The sequence below is a fragment of the Pygoscelis adeliae genome, unplaced genomic scaffold (genome assembly GCF_000699105.1).
Source record: "Pygoscelis adeliae isolate BGI_AS28 unplaced genomic scaffold, ASM69910v1 Scaffold365, whole genome shotgun sequence".
In the NCBI taxonomy this organism is placed as follows: domain Eukaryota; kingdom Metazoa; phylum Chordata; class Aves; order Sphenisciformes; family Spheniscidae; genus Pygoscelis; species Pygoscelis adeliae.
In genome coordinates, this window is record NW_008824783.1 from 478,075 (window position 1) to 502,622 (window position 24,548).

At 54.5% G+C, this 24,548-nt stretch overlaps 1 protein-coding gene across 1 annotated transcript in view; it reads right to left on the bottom strand.

Moving 5' to 3' along the window:
- ZNF609 (zinc finger protein 609) overlaps positions 1-24,548 on the bottom strand; it is a 57,764-nt gene that overhangs the window by 9,899 nt on the left and 23,317 nt on the right. The window contains 1 exon segment of the mRNA XM_009323851.1: positions 6,501-6,726. Coding sequence (XP_009322126.1) covers positions 6,501-6,726 — 226 coding nt within the window.

The following is a 24,548-nucleotide window of genomic DNA, read 5'->3' on the forward strand; positions in this document are numbered from 1 at the left end:
CCTCCTTGGTGCCAATCCACCGCCTCTGCTGCAGGGTCCTCCGCAGGCTGCAGGTGGATGTCTGCTCCACCATGGACCTCTGTGGGCTGCAGGGGGACAGCCTGCCTCACCATGCTCTTCACCACGGGCTGCACGGGAATCTCTGCTCCGGCGCCTGGAGCACCTCCTCCCCCTCCTTCTTCACCGACCCTGGTGTCTGCAGGGCTGTCTCTCTCACATCTTCTCTCTCCCAGCTGCTGTTGCGCAGCGTTTTTTACCCTTTCTTAAATATGTTATCACAGAGGCGCTACCACCGTCGCTGATGGGCTCAGCTTTGGCCAGCGACAGGTCCATCTTGGAGGTGGCTGGAGCTGGCTCTGTCCAACATGGGGGCAGCTTCTGGTGTCTTCTCACAGAAGCCACCCCTGCAGCCCCCTCCTACCAAAACCTTGCCATGTAAACCCAATACAGTCTCCCAGGCAGGGTCAGAGGGAGATGGGATCTTTCCATTAAACCACGTAGAGGTGGATGCTCGGATGGTGGATTACTGTCACTGGCCCTCTAACACCTTGCTTTCCAAGGGACAGGAGGGCTACGAGAGAGGCCTTGGAGGACAGAAAAAGCAGCAGGAAAACCTTCAGCTTGGGTCACGCCAAGGGACAAGGAGCCAGCAAGGGTGTGCTTGTGGGTCCCGGTGACCAAAGTGACTGTGGGGAGTCGCACCACTTGTTGCTGATCCCATGGGATGGACATTTAGTTCACCAGGACCTGATGAACAGATTGCCACGCTCCTGCCCAAACCCCGCAACAAGCGTCCACCTTTGGTAACAGTGATGATGTGACTATGAGTGAGGTCCTGACATCGTCCTGCAAGAGGACGGCCCATCCCACTGCGGCTCATGCTGACCAGCACCCGCATGGGATCGGGGGCCACAGCTCCCTCTCCGTGGCCTGAAGCCCACCCAGAAGATGCCTCCAGGATTTTGGGGACCTTGGTGCCTCTCAAGGCTTGGCAGGGCCAGGCAGAGCACAGCCACGGCACCAAGACCCCAGGGCCACCTGTGAGCAACTCAGACCTCCATCCTCATGCTCCCAGAGAAGGAAGGCAGAGGAGTCCAATTTAGCTCCCAGGAAAGCAGGGCAGAGCAGCTTGCAGCTCGAGAGCCTCCTTGTAAACAAGCCCTTTAATCCAGCGCTCAGCAGCTGAAGCAGGAGCCCCAGCTGGTATTACCTGGGGCAGCTACAGACGTGCCTTAGGGAGATGGACGCGAGCAGTAGTCCTGTCTGGAGCAGAATATTGCTCACCTGTTGATAAAACAGCCTCCGTACAAAGCTGACAGATGCTTCGAGAGCGATAAGCTGTGCATTAGCTCTCCTCCAGCTCCCCGCACTGTCAAGCCAGCAGTTATTAGACACGAAGCGGTGGCGCCGGGGGAGCACCGGGGAATGATGCATAATAAAGCTCTGCTTCTCTACAGCGACACACAAGCAGCCACCGCGCTTGGGGGGGTTTGCAGCCTCCCCATCCGTCGGTGAAACGGGAGGAGGGTGCAAGGCAGCAGCCAGAAACACCAGCAACCCTCGTGGCGCCGGAGATGAGATGCCCCGTCACCGAGCGGCGCCGGATGATGCTCCCACCCGGAGCGAGCTGCCAGATTGCTGATCTGAAGATAAGAGCGGTCACAGCCGCATTGTCACGGCTTTAGGGGGCTTCAGAGGAGCGCGTTGAGCCTGCGCGTTGGCTCAGCAACCTTGGAGGGGATTTACAACCGCTCGTTACTTTGGAAAATGTCATTAAAGCAAACAAGAAATCCATATTCCTGCTCCTCGCCCTTGCTGCATCAGCCTTAAAAACTCACCTCCAGTTCGAGTACACACGGCTATGAAGACCGGAGCATGCACACAGGGGATGGTGCAGCCCCCTTTGAAGCCCCAAAGTCCACCCATAAGCAGTGCAATCTTGCCACATCCCCCTTCTAAAACATCCCCAGAGGCAAAGAGCAACCGGAGTCGCAACTGAAGGCTGCGGGTACAGCGAGGCAGCACATTCAAAGTGCAAAGCCATCAAATTTGGGGTCAGGCTTCCTCACGGTTATGGTAAAATCTTCCAGTCTTTGCCCTCACCCTTCAAACCTTCCCCATCCTCTCCCAACCTATTGCACCTCTCTCCTGCTCCGTGCAAGGACACATCCGCATTGGCATCTGCAGACCCCAAGGACGCGCATGCTCCATCGTACCCTCATGAGATGTTTGAAAAGTGCAATCCAAACACCTGGAGCGCGCAAAGCTCAGCCATCGGTGACCTGCCGCCGCCATTCCAGCACGGAGCTGGAGAAAGGGATGCGGAGAGAGTTTGCTGCGGTGCTGCCACACCGCAATCCTCGTTGCTCGGAGGGTTTGCATGTCAGACACCGGCTTGTTTTAGTTGCAAACGGCACCAGCATGGTGCCAAGACGCAGTCCGCTCGCTGCAAGCGGAGGCAAGGAGGTGATGTGCTCCGAGCCAGGTGACACCAGCTCCATGGAGGAGACCCGGCAGCTAACGAGGCAGCAAACGGAGTGATGCTTTCCGGTATAATTAGATCAGTTAATAGTTCCTGCAGATTGAAATCACACCTAACAGAATTAGGGGAACTGCCAAGACAGCTGCTCCCAGCAAAGGCGTTTCAATAAAACACATTCCCTGCACAAGACGGGCTCGGCAAAGGGACGGTGTCACCAGCGTGGCTACGGGAGGGCACATACGACTGGTGCCTGCCGCTGGCAAGACCAGACCTCAGCCTGACTCCAACCTGGAACAGTGGTGGAGCAGACTGACCACGAGCCCGGCACCAGATGTTTGGTGGTGGGAGCCCGCCGGGATGCCTTTGGCAGCGATCGCGGTCTCACAACAGGTTTTCTAGAGGTGGGAGAGGACGAAGCCGGTGTTCGAGGCAGGAGGGACGTCGTGGGGCTTCACGCTCCCATCTCAGATGGAGTCAGCTCCAGCTTGTCCTTCTGAGGTTGCTCCAGTGTTGCCGGGCTTTGGCTTTAAGAGCCCTTCTCCCCGATTTTGCAGCCCCACAGCCAACTCAAAAACCATTTTCTACATAAAGGGAGTTCTGGTCGAAGAACCACGTTGCCTTCCTCTACGCAGCCTCATGGGAAAGGAAATTTTGCAACTGCCCGAGCCCAAATATGCTTTTGCCGGCGTGCGCAGAGCAATGCAGATCCCCTCATTTCAGGGGCAGACACTGTTAACGTGCAGCTGGGAGAAGAGCAGCTTGCAAAAAGGTCCATGCCAGAGCAATTACCGTGGTGGTCTAAGGGACACAAATCCCATTTTCAAGGAGGCATCGTGCCACCAAGAAGAGGTGCCTGTCTCCCGAGAGGCTCGGTGGCAACCGCTCGCGATGCTGCCCAGTGGCGGGGGGTGCTCACCGAGACGCAGAAGTGCCCACAGCATTCTGCTCGGGAAGCCGGGACATAAGTGGGAGCAACCATAATTCTGCACCTCCCCGTGCCAATCACTCCAGGGGATTCAGGGATGTCACCCCTGGGGAGAAAGCGGCTGCTGTAGTCGAGCTAGGAAGCGCCTGTCCACCACTGGAGAGGATGCTTGATGCAAGCCAAGCACTGCGAGAAAGAGCTTTCCAAACCAACTGCTTCGCCAAATCTCTTGCAGTTAAGCTCTGCTCTCATTAACCTGGTGGGAACAGGCAGGATCCACGCATCAGGATCCGTCAGCCCCATGAGGGTAAGGATCCATCCTGCTGCTCCTGCTGTCCTGGGGTCTTTCTGAGCCATCCAGCGAGGCTGCAGCATCACAAGGAACAGGGAGAGAGGTGGATCCCTCTTGGTGAAGGTGCTGGGATCCCTCTGGAGATCTTGGGGATGTTCTCCGGCCACACAGGCACGCTCAATCGTTTTGAAAGCACCTCATTTGGATTTGTAGACATGCCCTTGGTGTAGCTTTCTCCCCTGTATCCTTCAGGTGAGGGATGATGCTTGCTGCATCCCAATACGTTTCACCAGCTTCAGCTTTGGACAGCCAGGTCCAGCATCTCCTCCAGCATCGCCCTTGACCCTCCCCCCCCCATCAACAATGGGAAGGCAGGAGAGAGATGCCAGGCAGGAAATAGGGATGGTTTCACCCTGACTTTTCACTCGAGGATGAGAGATGCCGCTACAACAGGAGCCAACGTGCCCAGCAGACCAGAAGCGACCAAAGGCAACAGCTTGTTGCCCCAACGGCTAGGGCTTTGTCTTCTGCAAGGCTGGCCGTAAAAGTCATCACTCCCGATGGTGGCAACCAAGCAGCAGCCAGCGGAGAAGGATCTTTGCGCGAGTTCATCGAATTACTGCAGACTGAAAATAGCCAGGCTGTGGGAAATCGCAGGGTGCCTCCGAGGCATGCTCCGAAACGGTGCCTGCGGAAGCAAGGGGTAATGCGGACAGACAGGCAGATGGGCTGCAGAGCTCCACGGTGGGGTGAGGAGCAGGAGAAAAGGGAGGACAACCGGAAACCGTTCCCACGTCACTACCTCTCAATGAGGATTTGGGGGGGAGGATGTTTTTGCGCTCTCTGCCTCGGGGATGTCCCTTCTGGCATGGCCACTTGGGCTCCTCTGCCCACCACGAGCCTCTTCTCCTGATTTCCACCCCCCAACAAAAAACAAAAACAAAACAAAAAAAAAACACCTCAATCCTACAAGGTCCAAGCTCTCATCAGCTTCGCTGCTGCCCGAGGGGGTCTCCAGCAGTCCCGGGATTTTCAGCGAACTCTGCAGCTCTGGGGCTTTTGGGTTGAGGGGAAATCACACCAGAATGGCACACTGGTGGGGACCGGGAGGTGGGAGGGGGCTTAGCGTGCAGCCCCAAAAGTGGGGGGTGCTGATGCTCCTCTGCACTGCCGCGTGTCCCAACACTCAGCCCAGCCGTGCCTCAGTTTCCCTAGCTGAAGGTACTGCATCTTGTAAAGCAATCAAGCTCCTTGCAGACACTGAACAAGCAGTGCCAGTGCACCGGTAGCTCAGCAGAAGACCTTCCGCAGGTTTCCTCTGAGCAGATCCCCCCGGCAGATCCCCCAGCCTTGGGGTGCGCAGAGCAGGGCTCCTGAACACTCCCTGCTTTGTGTTTCCTTGTCCCCACCAGCAAGCCTAGCTCAAAGAAGAGGATCCTTGGGTCTGATTTTACAACGTGTGGCGTCTTTCTGCCTCAGAGCAGCAGAAAAAACACACTTACAGCTCCCAGCTGCCTCAATCTGCATGAGTTTGTCCACACTGAATGGACGGTGAAGCACAGAGGGTAGAGGAGTGTGGAGGCCCCCATCCCAAGCTAGCAGTCTCCCCCAGCATGGTCCATGCACTCCTCTCTTCCCAAATAGCTCAGGTCACGATGCTTTTCCCAACGGGAACAATTTCAGCGGTCACCAGCTCCACGTCGGGGGCCAACACAGCACTTGGTCCTGCGTCAGCCACAGTTTCAAAACCAGTTTCCTAGTAGGGCGAGAGGAAAGGCAAATTGGGCCCATCCCCATCTTCCCAAAGCACAGAGGGAACCCCCCTGGCAGCAGCTCATGGGAATGCGGGTTTCAGTTCAGCTTCCATCGGAGATAAAGACAGTCACAGTGAGGAGCGGCCAGGGGATTAAGGCTTCGTTCCCCACACGCAGTGGGGATGGAAGAGGGGAACAGACGTCCAAGAGGAGCTCTGGGTTACCCAGCCGAGGCGAATCACCAAGCTGGCATCCACCAGCACTGTTCTCTCACCTTTGTGTTTCTGGGCTCTGTTTCTGCTTCCAGACCCCAGCCGAAGCCAGACGCAAGTATGAGGAGCTCACCCTGAGCCTCCCAAAGCAGAAACCTCCAGCATCCCAACAAGGCTGGAGGGAAGGCCAGGTTCCAGCGCTCGCCGTGGTCCACTGAGCCACCTATTCATCCCTGCGTTACTTGGCAGAGCCCCAACAGCAACGAAAACCCATCAAAGGACCTGGGAAAGCAAACCAAGCTGCGCGCAGATGAGACGAGCTCCAGCAGAAAAAAAAAGGTTCGATTGGCTTGGCAAGAGAGATGAGAGCCTGATCTCCTGCCGAGCTGATTTTGAAAGCACCGCTGGGGTTTTTTAATCCAGCAGGAGATTTCTGCCACCTCCCAGGGTTTGAGCGTTTTTGTGACAGACCCGCGGGTTGCCAAGCAGAAACGAAGTCAACCCCATCGAGTTCCCGTGCAGGCTGGCACGGCCTTTCCTCTGGCACCTCCGGAACAAGTTAGTTCTTGCAGAAAGGCAGAGAAATGGCAGCTTAGATTTTCATCCGCTGCCTGGACAAGGGGATAGCACAACGCATTGGGCTGACGCAAGTTTTGGCCCATTACTCCCTTTGCTGGACAGATTAAGGGCTCCTCTGTGTCCTGACCACCCAGGTGGTGGGGGGAAAGCCCTGGATGTGCCAACAAGCAACACAGCAGGGACGCAGGAAGGAAGGGATTGCCATAACTCCAAAATGACATTGGAGGAGAGCAAAAAGCTCTCCGGTGACACTTACCGTCCTCCGTCTCTTGCCAGACAATGCCCTCCAGGTTCACGCTGGTCCCGGGCTCGCAGGGGCCCAGGCACTCGGGCTCGGTGGCCAGGGCCACATCACAGGTGTTCACTCCCACCGAGCGGGTGCGTACCATGATCTGCTCACAAGGGGACGAGATGTCGTTGTTGACGACAGGGACGAGGAGGTGCAAGGGCAACACTGCAGGCGTAGAGACCGGAGACTCCATCTGTGAGGAAGGAGAAACATGCCGGTCACCGCCAGGAATACAGGAAGGAGAGCAAGTATCAACAGGCATCTACATTCTGGAGAACCTCAAGCCCAGGGCTGCCACCTTCTCAACGCCTGTGCCAGCAGGCAGTTCAAGTCCCACACCCTGTCAGAGAACAAGGATCTCACAGGTCTCTCCCACTCTGGAGTGCCCATGCCCACGTAACCCTGAAGAGCCAGCACTTTGTAGTCATATAGATCACACCCAAAAGTCCCTCCGCAGGAGATATCTGCTCTCCTGCTTCAAAGAGTTTGTGCCAAGTTCCTTCTCCGACAGCTTTTGCCAGTGTAATCATCCCCAGCCAGGATGCCTTTTGGCTATTGCTCAGATGTTAATGCAGTTTATGACTTTGGACCTGATGGCTCATTAGAAGGAAAAAAAAAAAAAAAAATCACAGGCTTCTGCTCAACTGGCAGGACAGGACAAACAAGTAGCGGTCTCCCTCCAGCGCCCATGAAAACCAACATCCTCCTCCTCCCAAATCTACCCTGTGACCACCTGAAGACGCAGGCGTTCAGACCACAACCCTCTTCTCTGCGCAAGCATCCACTTCACAGCCTGATCCGGCCGATGGCCGAGCCAACTGAGCGGCAGCCATCACGCTCTCCTTACGCATGGAAACCACATCTCATTGCCAGAGCCAGGCTTGGAAAGCCAACAAGCCAACACACCAAGCGAAAACCACAGCCAAGTCACCCTGTTGCTGACAAGCCAAGGTCCTCGGACACTCTGCCACGCTAGCAGATTACAGCAGTGTTAGGAGAGGGACAGCTGACGGGCTGATTTTGCTGCTGGCCAAGGGAAGGGTAGGGTGGAGACCTTCCTGTCCTTCAGGGTTCGTCAGCCAAGCCAGTCGTAGTCAGTCATCCCCTCACCTTGGCTCGCAAGGATTTGCAGCAGTTTTGGGGCTAGCTGCTCATCCTCTGCTCAGACCTCTTCTCTTTATGGTTTATGATCTTGGTAAGATACTGAGCAACCTCAAAACAGAAGCAGACTGAGGAGACTAAATCAAATCATCAGCCAGTCCTGACCTGGGTTTCGGTGCCAAGCAGGGGAAGATCCCTCTAGAGCATCTAGCACTACTCTGAGAGATGTCCTCCTAAGCCTCTGCTGAGGAGAGATTATTATAACCCTGGAGAGGCCAAGCTTGCTGGTCACCAAGAGTGGACACGGACACCAGCCCACGACCACTTCCAACCTCACTGCTGGCTCTCCTTGGCCAATATTGCTGACAGTCACCAAACGGTCTGACTCCCACCCTGAGCTAGCATCCTGGTCTTGACCAGCCATCAAAATTATCTGCTCACTTTATTGCTCATGTGCCTCCATCCTTTAAGCAAGACAAATAACCCCAGCAGAAGTTTGCACGTCCAACCTCGCCTGCCCCACACAGTATGGTGCCCACAACTGCAGCGAGTTGGCTGGAGCATCCCATCTCCCCGTCTACTCAGGACCCCACAATGCCTTGCAGCATCCTCAGCGACACAAACACCATCCGCAACCAGAGAAGGTGCAAATCTCTAGGCAGAGGAGCAGAGAGGAGCAGATCACATCTGCCCAGTGGCTTCTGCCTGCTCCCACAGGAGTGGCTGCCGGTGGGGGACATGAATGTGACCCCCACAAAGAACTCGGAGATCTTCTCGCTCTGCCAGGGCAAGTGTATTTGCTCTTCCAGCAGAACACCACAGAGCACCTTCTGCCCACATGCCTGCAGTCCTCTCCTTGCCCTCCTGCGTCTGTCCTCCCTCCGGACGGCTCAAAGTGCATCCCCTCCACTAAGCATTAAAGATGGCCTGGAGGTGGCTGGTCCAGCAGTAGCTGGACCACAAGATCCTCTCTGCCGGCAGCACAGCTCATGCTCCACAGCTCTTTTCCCCATGCACTGCCTCCAACCTCCCACCAGCAGGACCAGCTCTCCCCCAGGAGCCCATCCCCAGCTCTCCATCGCCGCTCGCCTCCGAGGCGGTGCCCCAGCTGCATCCCGTGGGATTTGAGAAGGGGTTTTTTTTTTGCATACCCCTGCCCCCACCAAGCCTGCTGGAGAGGAGGCCTGTGCCCCCACAGGCAAATCACCCCCCCAAAATACCGCAACCTCATCCTGCGCATCTCGGCAGATCCAGAAAGATGCTCAAAGGAAGCACAAGGATCCTTTGAAGGGGCTCAAGAAAGCAAACAGCTCCTCAACACCACGTTTTGCAAACCAAAAGCAAGTCCCCAGCAATGTAACAGCTAGAGAGGAACCAGGCAGGACTGCTAGATTTTGGTGGGCAGCAGCAAAAGCCCAGGCAGTGATGGGGAGCGCTCACCCCCATCGCCCCGGGAGCAGCAGCCGCATGTGCACGCCAAGGACCTGCGGGTTTTGAAACCGTTCAGCTTCCTTCCACTTTGCGACAGAAACCACAGCGCAGCACAGGAGCGTTTAATTACAGTTCCAGCTCTGCTAATTATCGCCCGGTCACATTCGTAATCTGCATTACGCCACGGTGCATAATAAGCAGCTCGCTGAGATCCCTCTAATAAGAGAGGCGGCTTGATGGGATTTCATATTTCACCCTGCACTGGAACAAATAGAGCCTTGTTTAGCAACCATGGGGAGATGAGGCGGCTCTCCTGTTCCCTCACCCGAAGCTCAAGAGCAAAATAAAAAGGCCAGGGTGGCTCTCCAAGGGTGAGGGCAGGAATGGAGCTGCCTTGCTGGGATACGTCCAAAAAAAGCCGAAAGCCATACCGGAGGAAGAGGCAGATGGATCAATCCCTGAATTCAGGCCCCCCCTCGTGTGTGTCTTATCTCCTTGTGCCACGGCTTTTCATCCTCCGGCTTTACCGAGCAAGGTCAGGAGATTCACCCTGGTGGCTGCAGGACGGCTGGGGGGAGCCGGGGCGGCTCTGCCGGCCGCTCGCACCATCGGCAGGCACCCACTGCTCCCTCCGCTGGGCCAGAAGCCAAGGGAGATGCTGGCATCCGGGCCACTGGGCAGCGCTCATACCCTCGAGCAGTGGCTTTTGCATCTCCTCCAGCTAGCAAGGATTGAGCTAGAGGAGATCTCCGGCTCCCCAAAGCAAGCCCTGCACCCTCCTGGCTCCCAGCTCTGATGCACGCTCCCCACCACACCCCAGGCAAATCACTTAACACTTCTGGGCGCTAAATCCCCTTTGCAGAAGGAAAATTTATTTCTTTTTCCTTTCTGGGTAGGCTCTAAGATTAAATGCTGGCAAGGGCAAACACAGCCGCTACGCGCTCACTGCTGGAGGGAGCTTATATGTTTCCAGCAGCCCCTCCACAAGAGTTAGACGGGGTGAAGCTTCCCCGTACTGGCACCGGCCGCCCGCATCCGCCCGCTGCTGCCTCCTCTAATGAAAGCCCTTTGTGTTTCTCGCGGAGGCTTTCCCATCACGAGGAACATGCTTTCACCACCGCCGAGGACAGAAGTGGAACGGAGCCAAGCCCAGGCGGTGGCCAGCACAAGTGCTGCTCAATGGGGAAAAAGCAAATCCACCGAGAGTCTGGGGCGATGCCGACGGCGCCACGCAATGCCGGTCCTGGGGAAAGGGCTCCGGGTGGGTAATTAAAACCTACCCCTCGTCATAGCCCTCGCTCGAAGGCGGGACGGGGTCCCACGTGCAGGGAAGCGCGGCAGTAGGTGCTGGCATGGGGAGATGCGCACAAAGCAATTCCTGCCATCTTAGAGCTATGCCAGCGTGGCTTCGTTAACATCAGTCACCGTTAAGGGGACTTCACAGCAGCAATTAACTAATGGGAGAAAAAGAAGAGGGCACAACAAAAATAAAAGCACTGTACTAATTTTGATGCCAACCCCTAAACCACCCAGACCACCCACTCATATTTAGGAGTATTTTGGTTTGCTCCCAATAATCAAAGTCAACCAGGCAAGAAAAGTGCATTTTTCAGCAATAAAAGCCAACAGGGACGCCAAAAACCCAGAGAAGAGCAACCAGCAGAGAGATTTGTGGTACATCTAACAAGGACAGAGAGGGTGCAACAACCACATGGTGTAGAGCACCCACAGAGCTGCACCCTGTTTGTCAGCGAGGACCTTGCAGTGGTCAGTGTGAGACCACTGATGCATCTGAGACGGTGCTAGGCTTCCAGCGTATCCCCAAGTTAACGAGCTACGCAGCATGGTGGCCCATTTTTCTCATCTAGAAGGGTCCTTCAACTCCTGCAAACGCAGATAGACAACAAAAGCCAAGGGGGAGCCTGGATACTGGTCACAAACTCTTAGCTGCCATATGCCAGGAAACAAAACGTGCACCAAAACTGCTCCATCGCAGGAGCATTGCACGAGGCTGCAGCCAACGCTTCCCACATCACTGCATGGCTCAGCCCAACGTTTGGGAGCTTTGATGTTGTCATTCTCATCCTGCTCGGTCACCACATCCCCAACAGCTTTGCTTTTTCAGAGCAGGACCTGGAAACATGAGCTTCCAACTCCTTGAAGAGAGATAACCAGAGAGCAGACCCGTCCAGTTGATGAGGATCTTTGGTGGGCATCTCAAAACCACAGCACCCAAGGTGCCTCTCCCCCACCATCGGTGACCTCAGCAAGGATTTCAAAGAGGAACCGAAGTCTTCTCCAGTCTGAACCCCAAAGCTGGGTATGCAGAGCCTGAAGACAAATCCCTTTGTTGGCACTGGTGCCCACCACGCCTACGATTCAATCTTGAATCTACTTGCAAGCATTGCTCAATAAGCTCCAACAGACTCGCCCAGAGCTCCCGGTCACGTCCCCCAGCAACAACATCCCGACACACTAGAGGCACGCAACCCCAGGCAGCATGGAGGAGGCTCCAGAAGACCCCCTCCCCGAGTAGCACAGGTGGCAATGAACCCTGACTGTTTGCTGGCTGGATTTGTCTGGACCCTGGGCAAGAAAGTAGCCAACAAGAGCTTCCAACAAAACCCCGCGCGCAGGGAAATAATCGTGGCACAAGGGTCAGGTCCAAGGATGGAGACGGGAGTGTGGTCTGGGGCACCGATCCCAACACTGTTGCCATTGCTCTTCCCTCTTGCTAGCTGGAGGCTGAGGTGGCTGACATCAAGATGTAAAAAAAGAAACCTGTTTTAGAAGAAAGTTTCCCTTCCCTGGAAAAACACCAGCTTAAATAAAAGCAGCCAGTTATTTCTACGGGAACGTGCTCACAGAGGACATTGGGTTTCTTAGTCGGCAAATCCAAGCCCACAGGACATCAGGGCAGCTGGTCCAAGAAAAAAGGAGGATCATCATTTCCAACAGCCCCCTCTAGCAAGAAGGGGGGCAATGAGGAAGGATTAATGCTTCCACATGCCGCAGAGTGGAGCAGGCCCAGCATCGCACTCCCCGAATTCACTCTGCAGAGAGGACAAGCGAGTGTGGGACCTCGTGGCCAGTGCCACCACCAGAAGAGCCAGGCAATTTGGATGGGAACTAAGGATTTTTAAGGAGCAGCAGTCCCAATTTCCCTCCTCGGATGATGCAGCTTGCCCTTGGGAGCCAGCAGGTAAAGCCAGGCCCAGGCTGCACGGCAGACTGGGAGGGAGACGGTGAGCGCACACCCAGACAGTCTGGACTGGCTCTGCCACCCAGGACTCTCACCGTCTCCCCAAAACCAAACCAGGAGAGGCCAATTCCCCCCCACGCTCCTTGGCGGCTTGTCCCCTCCCCCCCCCAGACACCTCCTTGAGATTCACGGCATCTCTCAGCCACGAGGCCGTTAACAGCACGGTGTGACGGGAAGGCTCTGCCTACAAAAGGCTGCCTGCGTGTCCTCTCCCAGACATGCCAAGCACCCACATCCCAGCTCCAAGGTCCAGCTGTCCCCTGCGGGGAGGGGCTTTGCCTCCATCCATGCAAACCCCTTCCCTGGCCGGCAAGTCCCTGCAGAATGGCAGGAGGAGATGGTGGCCAAACAGCCAGCACAACGCGGCATGCCGGCTGGGGTCGGCAGGCGCTTTTCAAACCCAGACTCATCGTTTTCTGAGCATTTTGGGGTGGACCCAGCTGGGGAAGCCTGCCCCGGCTGCATGTGAGCACGCCACAAAAACCCAAAGTCTGGACGAGGACTTCTGCACGAAGCTCACGGCCCCGCCGCCAGCACCGTTGAAAACAGACCTAGTTGCAGTAACGGGTATATCGGGGCACGACAGCCCATCTGGTAACACTGCAGGTACAACCTCCCACCAAACCCTCAATGAGGGACTGATCCAAACGCTGCTCCCAGGTGATCCAGACAGTTGTATGCATATCAACCCCAGGCACGCTGCTGGAGAAATTCAAATATTACCCAGCACAACCTCCAATGAGCCGCTTTCTCTCCCAGGACCACTGCTCTCCAGCAGAGAGGGGAATAAAATTCCTGCTTGAACACCAGTCTTATCTCAGCACTTGCAGCACGTCGAGATCAAGAGGAAGCAGACTCCACAGAGGCACAGTCTTGCATATTACCACGTCTTCAATAAAGCCAGGAATAGTATCGAAGACAGACGTGCTGGCACCAAGTCACCTGCTCCAACCACTTACAAGACTATCGGATCTGCTCTAGGAAGGGGGAAGTGGAAAAAAGGTGTCTCTGGTAGGAGAGAGGTAGCGAAGAGCAGCGATGAAAGGGGACAGTTGATGTGAGCGAGAGACATGGGAAAGAAGAAATCCAAGCTGGGACCTCCGTGCATCGGTCCCACCAGTTGACTGAGGACATGCTGTTGGGGTCTCAGTTCACCTACCACCAACAACCAATATCCCCCAGAGTGGCTGCACCAGGCTTACCTCCTTTATTGAATTAAAATGCAAAGTGGCTTGGTTGGTGGTGAAAAGGGGAAAGATCCCATGCAGGAAAGCACTAGAGATGTGCCTGGGTCAAGGGAGGGCAGGGATGGTCGGAAACACGGAGCCCGAATGCAGGTGGCTGCAAGCATCCTTCATACTGACCAACCCAGCCTTTGGCCCCTTCTTCAGCACTTCTGCTGCTGTGGTGCAGAGGCTGCTCCTGGTCATCAGAGTCATCTTCACCTCCGGCAGTGCTGTCCAAACAGGAAAGCTCTGACGACGGCAAGTGGTTTCCCACTGGGAAGCCAGGTCTCACATTAAGAACCCCCCCATCCCATGCCCACCTTCCTGTCAACATGGCCAACATCGCTGATGCGTGGTTGGCTTCTTACATTGCTGCCCTGCCTCCAGCATTCCCTGCACCGCCAACACCAGCCATGTGTCCTTCAAGCCAGGATGCTAAGTGGAAGAACCACCATGGGGCAAAGTCTTGCTTTTATTTATTTTCTTTCCCCCAAACCCAACAAAACAACCAGGCAACTCTACCCAAGCAGAAAAAGGATCCTTCCCCTCCATGGGGGACACAGCAGGCCCCTTTCCTGGGACCTTCTCAACCACCGGTGCAGCCCAGCTCTTCACTGCCTCCCTTCAGAAACGTACATGTCATCTTCTTTTTGCTTTCTGGGCTGGAGGCCGTCATCTGTTCCACAGGAACTGGCCCCCCAGCAAGGTCCCAGCCCTGCACTCAACCTTCTTGCAGAAGGCAGCTCTCTGAATCCCTGAAACCCGCCCAGCTCATGATGTCCATCTACACCAGGCTCCTCCAGCTGCCATTCCCCAGCCGCTCTCAACCAACTACCCCCACATTCATTTTCTGGTCTGTTCCCACTAAAAGATGCTTACATAGGTAAGACTAGAAGCAAGAGGACCAAAGCCATGATGACAGCGAGGCAGACACATTTTCTTCCTTGGACCATGTGAAATTCACGCCCAAACTCAAGCAGCGCTCAAATGGCCACCGTTAATGCCAGCACTCTTTGACCAGCACATTAGAGCAGGCAAAGGAGCAACATAAAAGGTTTCACGAGCGCCTCAGTGTGTCAATCTCCTGGAAGCAGGATATAAATCCAGGAGGCCTTTCACAAACCACTTGCTGTGGTGTGATGCAGCTCCAGCCACCGCTAAAAGCCCGCTGATAACCCCTGGCTACACAAAACCTGGCCAAAGGATGCAGAGACTGCAAACAGCCAAGCTGGAGACAACCCTAAAACCCAAATCTGCGAAGCAGGCAAGGGAAAGCACACGAAAAAGCAGCATCTTTATGGCAAGATGCTTTAACCCTGCCAACTCCCTGGCGGGCAACGAGACTTACGGGGTCTGTCTTGTGCTACAGAGCACCCTGGCCAGGATCCTGAGCACCAGGGCCACAGGTTCATCCAGCAACGACCCATCACCCAAGCAGCTCTAGGGACAAAGAACATATTACAGAGCTTGGCATCTCCATTTAGGCAGATCAACAGGTCAGCCAGTAAGCGTGGGTAATCCTGTAACTGCCAGGAGGCTATAAAGAAAGCAGTTGATCCCTGTCTTTAAGGAGAAAGATATTATGCTTGAACTGAAGTTCCTACTGCAAGCATCGGCATGCCAGGTACACACCAGCACAAGCCCTAGACAGCAGGTTCCCACTGCAGTTAGAGGTCCCCATGCAAACACCCTGGGCCAGGTCCTTCTCAGAGGATACCCGACTCCTCCACCACCTTCGAAAAGGCCAGAAAAACATGGTATTCCCGATTTACTGTGCACTATAAAAAAGACTGAAAACAGGACCTCTGGAGACGATGAGAACCCAAGAGTTACCAATAAACCTTGACCAGGATTAGCAACCAAGGACCACAAGCCAAGGCAGACGCTTGGTAGGTCAGGGCTGAGCATGAGAAGCTGGCACAGCAGCTCAGCTGTCAGCTAGGAAATGGCACAGCTCCACCTGCCTGGGTCACCCTTTTCTTCATTTTTTCCTCCCAATTTTTCTCCACCTCGGTCTTGCAAGTCTAAACCTCCAACACCCGGACGCTGTGGCTGCTGGGCCCCCAGCAATTCGCATCAGGGCACGGCCACGCAAGCACACACACACACCAGTGTGCAAACCTGGAGCATTAATAAAAAAAATCATTTAATTAATTAATGATGCCCATCCACGCACAATGTCTTGTGCAAAGTTGTTCTCTTTGGAAAGCTGCAGTATATACAAGTCCACCAGAGGAGAGACAGCTCAGGATTTACTATCAATTTCGGTATAAAATTGAACTGTAGTAAATTTAGAGAGGAGGACACGGATCCAAGACTTGCAGCAAAAATGAGCCAGGCTCCAACCTGCCTCATCTAGGATGGGTTTCTCTGCTTGCTGGGTGCACGGTCTAGTGGTGGAAAGGAAAGACCACCTTTCTTCCCATCAATCCCAGTATCCAGAGCAACTGCATTGCTAGCGCCCGTTCCCAGGTGAGAAGGGACAAAGCCCAGCCCGCAAGCCACCGCAACCACTCTGCTGTTGCTGCCAAGCCAAAGAACCCATGATGGACCACACAACCGCGTGCACAGATGCGGTTTTATCACCCTGCTAAGAAATCAACTTTTACATCTGATAAAGCACAAGAGATGATGTGAAAAAGGGCCCCTGTGTTTTCAGAGAAGAGCCTAGAAAGAACAGACAGAGTGTGGGGTGAAAGATGGGCTTAACTTGCAGGAGTTTTCATCAACCAAGCTGTAAATGTGGCATGGGGGTAGCTGTACCTTTCACCACAGCCAGAACTACAGCATTGGCTTGCATCTCCCAGCATCCAAAGGATGCAAATGGGTCCAAAAGCAAGTGTCAGTCACACCTGGAGTCACCATGCAAGAGAAGCGGTAGGGATACAGAATTACAGACATTAGTAAGTCAGTCAAGCATTACCCCGAGGTGGTCCTTCTGATGATCTAGAAGGGGATCATCTCCAAGATGCTATCTTAGCATCATTGAATGCTGTGGGCAGGGACATCTTCCACTAGATCAGGTTGCTCAAAGCTCCATCCAACCTCACCTTGAACACTTCCAACCATGGGGCATCCACAACTTCTCTGGGCAATCCCTTCCAGTGTTTCAGCACTCTCATCATAAAACATTTCTTCCTTATGCTCAACCTAAATCTATCCTCTTGGTCTTGGTCCATGTAACATGACCTAGAGGTTCCCCTAAGCACAGAGGTGGCACAGAGGCACGAAGTGGTGTCACCAAGCTAGCACAGTTACACTTGTCCTATCTTCCATAGCCACCGGGAAACCAGGTACTAATGCGCTGAGACCAGCTTGCAAAAGAGACCTGGAGGCAGAGCCAGGAGCAGCAAACAGTACTTTGCTCAGCCGCATCTACACCAAACCGCCCTCGCCTCTCTCAACCCCGATTCAGTTTGGACACAGTATCAGAGAAGGGGGAATTTAATAGTTTTGCCCTGATGGCTCTTCTCAGGAGAACAGCAATTGCGCTCAGCTCTGAGCATCTCATGACCAAAAAGGATATCGACAAACTGGAGGAAGTTCAGAGAAAAGGAACAAAAATAACAAGGAGGCTGAAGGGATGGGATTGGTTTGGAAGAGGAGATTAAAAGAGCTAAATACAGATAACTTCGTTCAGTGACAGCTACGTGGGGACACAGTCACAATCTACAAATGCATGGGGGAGAGGAATTACCCAGGGTGATGCAGAGGGTGACAGCAAGAAGGAATGGGATGAATCAAGGATGGGGACATTTAAGCAAGATGTTGGCCGCAGCTCCCCAGCAGTGAAATTTTTCCTAAGCATACCAGTATTTTCCAAGTGGGAAAATCCTTCATCCTTCCCCTGCTCTCCTCCTTCCCCATGTCCCTCCATCAGTACCACAAGCCACCCACATCACTCCCCATGGCACCCCCTCAGCACCCAAGTGCTGCTGTCACCCCAGATCCCCCCATGTCAGGCTCTGAATCACCAACAGCCACATTCACGGCACTCCCAATACACGGCAGTGGTCCTCGTCCTTCCACAGAGAGCCAATACGCAGCAGTTTTGGATTTGCCCAAGTTCAAACGAGGCACCAGCAAATCTCAGGCTGACCAAATTTTGGAAGGGTTATCTTCTCCTGAGGCTCTTCCACATTGCAACCATGATAACAAGCATCGCTGTGATGAGAGAGCAGCTTCAGCACAGAAGTCTACCTCTATGGCTGGACCAGGAGGTTCATGGCCAAGCAGGTAAGAAAAAAAAAATCCTTCTCTCATCGCGTTGGTCTACCTACAAACAGCAGTCGGCGAGCTGGAGTATTTTCTAAGCACTTCTCCTGTGCGAGAAACCCAATAGCCTGTGGCCACAAACAACATTTGGTCTTGAAGGTCTCGTGGACTCTTGTCTCCAAGGCAGGAGAAGCCAAGCTGTGTGCTCAGCACTTGTACCTAGAAAATTTGCTTGGGGAAGGGGTGGTGGGGAAGGAGATGACACGAGGTCTCTGTGAGGCAGGATGCACGTCCTGAGCCACCTGCACAGCTCCTGGAGATCTAGCACCGGGGGACCATCGCTTTGAGGGCACCAGGGGACCGCAGCCAGCTTTGACACTTGCCTTGGTGGCATGCTGAGAAGCATCACGTCTCATTGCCCTGTCCGACCGCAGGGTGCACGCAGCTATGGATTTGGGGGAAAAGAAGCAAATCCATCCATTGGGCGCTGCATTCAGAGACTTGCCGGCACGCTGCACACGCCGCAAAAGCAGGAGCAGTTTATGCACGCATTGTAGCCGGGTATTTGCAGCTCCTGGAGAGGCTCAATTCCAGGGCAAGATACACGTATTTCGGATGCGATAAGCAGCAAAGTCTAGGAGGAGTTTCAGATCTATTTATCCCTCAGGCAAGAGGAGACATCTTCCTTCCATCTATTTAATATTAAAGACCTATTTTGGTATGATTTTCACGTCCCAGCCCTTGCAGGCTGCACGTTTAGGAAGCTGCCTGCTTAGCTCTCATCTCCTTTGTAGGTTTTGCTCAAGTTGCCAGGAGAGATCCTGGTGGTTTCCAGACACAAAGCCATCTCTGTCCAATGGCCTGATGGGGAGATTATAGGAGGGGAGCGAGCAAGAAATAAGCCCAATCACACGATATGCGAGGATGTGGGCAAGCAAGAGGAGGGCGTCACCACACGTGTCCCATACAAGGTGGCCGCAGAGCAGGGACGAGCACGGTGCTGCCCTTTGGGGACTCCCATCCGGAGGAGCAGCTCCCAGCGTCACTTGTCGAGTAAGTGCCTCTGTCTGCCCGGCACACAAGACAGAAACCTCACACTAAGAAGGGGGATGACAAACGTCTTCACTTCTTGTGCTGGGTCCCACAAATACTGCGTCTCCCTCCACTCCCCAAATCTCAGCTTTCCAGCAAATTTTTTCAAACATGCTATTTTTAAAGCGGCACAAGCCAACACTCCTATTCTGGCTGATACATGCTGTGCTCTCTCCAATCCCTCCAGCGATGGCTTGCACCCGTGTCCATCAGCTTCCGCCGCGAACACGCAGGCATCAGTGCCTGCAGGACACAGCAATTTTGATAGAAAGTTTTTCAAACCAGTTCCCAAGGTTTTTGTAGTTATTGAAATCAAGCCGCTGTCTCTCTAACCCCCAAGCAGAATGGTGTCCAGTCACACCCGCCAACCCCAAAGCAGCACGACACGTGCTCGCATTACTATGAAATCTCTACCGATGAGTCGCAAGAGGAGGAGGAACAAGCTTTGCACATGAACCAGCGGACTCCCATCACCTACCATCACTCTGGATTTTAATTCCAGCCTCGGAGGTGAAAAGCAGCTCTCCCTTCTTCAGCTCAAATACCTCTCGGTGTCCCTGGTCCGATCAAAAGCATTTGTCAGGAGGCGGGTGAACCGAGCCAGGCTCTGCCCCAGGAGTGCGGGCTTTGCCATGCCGGGGGGAACATCCCACCCCGAGCCAGGCTTTGCTGATGAACCCTCCTGCAGTGTAAGTCTGGTTTGTACCCACCGACTCGATAACCACAGCTTCGCTCGGAGCTGCAGCATCCAATGCTGCCCATCTGTAACACCCCGAGCATGACGGTGTCAAGCGAGGCACCTCCGCTCCCACCAACCTCCCTGTGCAGCACGAGTCAAGCTCCGGGCATTCATCTTGGGTCCAGTATCTCCTGCACTGCCCTTGCCAAAAAGATGCCCTTGCGTCAACCGCGGTGCCCTGCAAATCCCATGCCGCCGGCACTGCCGCGAGCCGGTGCCCCAGATGCTGGACACAGCTGGGCTGCGATGCCTGAAGGTCTCACCCAGTGGGTTTTGTGCTGACAACCAACAGCCGCCGGCAGTCGAGCAGCACGACTGCAGAGGATCAATCACTCGCAGGGAAGCTGAGCAGCCAGGGAGAAGAGGAGACGAGCTAGAGCTGAGCCAGACCATAACTCATCACCTGCAGGCTACCCACCAGCCGGAGAGCGGTGGAGCCAGGCTGGGGGCTTTCAGCACATCTCAGGGAGAGGAGCTTCACGATTCGCATCACAGGACTATGCCGCCTGCAGGCACGCTCCTCCTTGAGAGCACTCAATGTAAAAATAGAAAAATAGCTTCAAGTGGCTGCTTCACCGGCTCCTCCGGACCGTAGTGAGGGGAAGAGCTTGTATCTGAAATCCAAATAAGCCCCCACACCAAAGGGGATGCCGACACCACCCATGGCTGAAGCTTTCTTCCAGCCCAATTAAGCTCCAGGAAGGTTTTTAGCCTCTAACCTCACGTTTCTCAGGCTGCATGCAGGGATACCCACGGGTCACCAAATTCCAGCTAACGAGAAATCGCCCCCCTTCGCCATGAAACAAAGCCCAACACTTGTTTTGAAATGAGAAGGAAAACAGTCACCACTGAAAAAACACCGTACGACAGCAGCAGCCGCTGTGCCTCTTTCCACCCAGCAGCACCTTTTGCACATACGTGTGCAAAAACAAGATGCTGGGGCTGGCGAGCACACGGGTCAGGGCAGCAGCAGAGCTGAAAGCCAGCCAAGGTTACCTTCAACCAACACACTGGATTTTTAGCTAGCACCCCTAAAATAAAGCAAAGATGCTGCTAGATAGACCCACCGTAAGCAAGCCCAGATCTTCACCGATTTTATTCCCCGCCCCATTGAAATTTAGTTGATTCTTCAAATTAACAGCCAGCTAAGGCAGAACAATCCTAACATCATGAAAAAGAGCAGAAGAATAATAATAAATGCGGGCATTTTAGCACCAAGGACGCCACGCTCGAGGTGCCCTGCCGCTTATCAGGCTTTGCTGGCCACCGTGGCTCCGAGCTCGGGACACCCATCATTAAAAATCAACCGTTCCCCTGGGGCCGACAGGGATCACGGTGCTCTCAGCTAGAACAGGCAACCCGTGGAGGAGTACACAAGTCCTGTTTGGAAAGATGCAACAGAGTTGTAAGCCAGAGCCTGGAGGGTTTTTAAGCCCAGCAAGGAGGGCATAAATAAGAGGGAGTCCTTGGCAGGATCAGGGAGTGCTGATGCTGCACCCCGAGCACCCCAGTTGGCCTGGGAAAGCAGCCACGGGTTCAGCGAGGGAAGCCCACCACAGCTACTGAGCACCCCAACGCCTGCACGCGGAGGTTCCCAGCTGCGGAGAGCTCTTCCAAGGCAAAAGAAGTTAACAAGGAGCAAGCGCTGGGGTTAATTACCTGCTGGCTGCGCGTTTCCATTTCCCCCATCCTCCCCTCCTGCCTTGATGAGAGGTGGGAAGGGATCAGGGAGCCCTCATCTGCCCCCCAGGGCTTTCCATGCCCAATGGTTGGCTTCGAGGGACAATTAAAAAGTCCTCTTGCCCCAAGAAATGCTGAGGGTTCAGAGCTGGCCTGGAGGCCATGGGTTCACATCACATGCTGTTCAAGTCATCCTTCTGGTCGCTTCCATAAAAAGGATGTCCTTATCATACAGGGACCCTGCTACCCTACAGCACCACATTCCCAGGCTCCTCGGGAAGCCAGTCCCGGTGTTTTTTGGTCTTTGATTCCTAATTAGAGGTGGGGTGTTTGTTTTTTTTTCAAGTCCCGGTTCTTGGGGAAACCCAAAAATACAAAACCAAGGCAAGTGGGACAAGGCAGGATACCAGAGTCCATCTCAAGAATGGACTGTCACATGCCTGTCCTGGATCGGTGTCGTGACCCAACGGCAACCTGTAAGAGAGGATTCCCCATTACCAATGGGATAGTCTTCCAGAGCTTACACTGGAAGCTACAGGACTACTGCAATGGTAGGCCAACAGCTTCAGATACCTCTACTTCAGCCTGAAGAAGCAGAAATGCATTTCTGCCTGGAATAAATCCATCTGACCTTTAATCACACCATCTCTCTTGAAAACACGGAGATGGCGTGTCTGTACACACTCATCTGCTCTTGCCTTGTACCTGATGGAAAGGAATAACAGCTTTTTGTTGACAATAATCATATGAGACATCATTTGGACTGAGGGAGAAGGTCCCCAATGTGCCCACTAGCAGCTCCAGGATGCCAGAGCATGCTAATGGGCTGCTTGCCTGCAGACAGCAGGGCTGCCCCAGGTCAGGGCTATGAGGAAGGGCACTGGCCAGGGAGCGGCACGGCTTTGCGTAACTGTAGGACACCCTGGGAGCGGGCAGGAAGGTACACACGAAGGCAAGAGGCGGATGGACAGACAGCTGTTTGGGGCAACTCCCATGTTTAGAGTAGTGTGGGGCAGCAAAAGCCCTCCTTGCCCTCACCACCCATCACTCTGGGTTTCTGCCAACATCTGCACCTGATGGTGGCTTTTGTCAAGAAGAGGCAGAAGGTGACGCCCCAGCGCCTGCCTGAACATCGCCAAGCTCCTCTCCGCAGCAGATGCCGTGGCCACATCCCCTAAATAATATCATGTAGCTCATGCACCAAGGAGCTCCCCAAGGGCATCCAACACAATGCAGCCCAATGGCACAACCCAAGGACACAGTCCTTGGCCAACCCAACCCACTCCCACCACAAAAGCAGAAGTACAGCCGGGGGGGGGGGGGGAAGAGTTAGGAAGCAAAGCACAGCATTTTGGAGAGGCCATGCCGCCCCAGACCCGAAGCCGGGGAGGCCTCTGCTCAAGGGATCAAACATGCATGGCAGCAGAGACTGCCAGGAAAGGAGAGGGGCACGGCCGATATGTCAGATCCAAGAGATGCTTCTTGGCCATGGAGACTGAAGACAAAACACTGGCGTTTGAACGGCACTGCCTCAGAGAAGAAAGGTGATGGCTGCAGGGATGAAAGCCTTAGCAAAGCTGGATGGGGACTAGGAAAAGACCAGGGGCTGGGAGGTATTCAACAGGATTAGAGCTGAAACTTGGTAAAAAGCCAAGAAATTATTCCCTTCGCATGGAGGAACACCACCACGGACACGATGGAGAAGGGGATCTGAAGAACGTCCCTGAATAAGGTAACAGTAACCAAAGGAACACAAATAAGGACGAAAAAAGCCAAAGCAACACACCAAAGCCAACGGGCAGTGCTGGAGGAGCAGCACAGATTTCCAGAAGGAGCAAGTGAAGAGACCAGAAGACACACAAGGTTTCAGAGACAGAGAGGAGGGCGCCCAGTTGGAGTCACGCCAGGGGACACTGCCTTTGGCAGAGCTACGCAAGCAGGGAGAGATGTGGGATGCAGACTAGTGGAGGAGAAAAGCCTTTCTCCGTTATATTAGCAACCTCCCGTCCCACCCAGAGCGGAGCAAATGTCTTCTGTGCCCTCTCCGGCCTCCATGCCAGCAGCCTCTGCAGCTGCTGTCCTCAGACATTACTGAGACAGGGTCCTGCTCCTTTAGCAGAGCATCTCCCATGGTCCATGGCTGTCACTCTTCTTCCCTTGAAAGCCAAGAGACCATGACTCATCAGTCACCCAGCTTTTGCTGCTGCACAAATGATCCCCAACCCCACAAGATGTCGCACCCATCAGTCATCACAACCTCAGCCTGGAAGCTGCGAGACGCCCCAGAGGCAAGAGGAAGAGTGCAGCCAGCCCTGGCTCTGCTGGCGAGGCGCTGACCCATGCAAACCTCATGCACGCGTTAAACCAAAGGCCGCTCTGGAGCTGGAAACACAAGACTTAGAGGTGCCCCTACTTCTGCTGCCTTGGGAGTGTTTCTACCAGCCATCACAGCACAAGCAGCTGCATATCCCACCCTTCTACTAAAACTCACTCTGCCTGACCACTCTCCCACCCTCCTCCACGAGTCCTGCCTTGGCCCATCCAATGCTACGTGCTTTCCAGTCCGGATACGGCCATGATGGGACCACCAGTGCCACAGTCCTCCCAGGGGCCAAGCCCAGCTCAGGGTTTAAGCTCCAGCATTTCATGACCATACCAGGGCCGCGGGAGAATGTGCACCACAGTTGGAGAGCGGGAGGATGCTCTGGAGCATGGAGACCACCCAAAAAAAGCAAAGGGGTGGCCTCCCCACCTTCTGTTTCCCCCACATAGGTCTTCTCCAACCTTGGAGGCTTTGCCCAGCACTTCATCAGGCTGACGCATACAACATCGCACTTAGAAACCAAACCCTGGTCCCCAAGCAAAGGAAAATACACATTTTCCATTAGACGTCAGCTGCAAGAAGCCAACCAGCCTCCGCTCCAGCTTGTTTGCATCCTCAGAGGCAGCAAGAGTCAAACAGCCACCTTCTTGGGCCAGGAGAGACACCCCTGCTCCAGCCCCGGCTCTGCCACTTTCCCTGCTCTGGGAGGACCGTGCGGCTGCTGCCCAACGCTGCAGGCAGGAGCCAGCCAACACGGACACCAGAGCTGCTTTCCCGAGCCAGCAGCTCCCACCCTCCTCGCACGCAGGCAGAGGAAGACCCCGGAGGAGGGAGGCGAGCGCAGAGACTGCAGACACATCTTGTTTTAATTGCATCAGCAATCGCTAAGCAATTAATGGCAGGGAGGAGGAAGAACAGGGCACCACGAGAGAGAAAGGGACGCAGC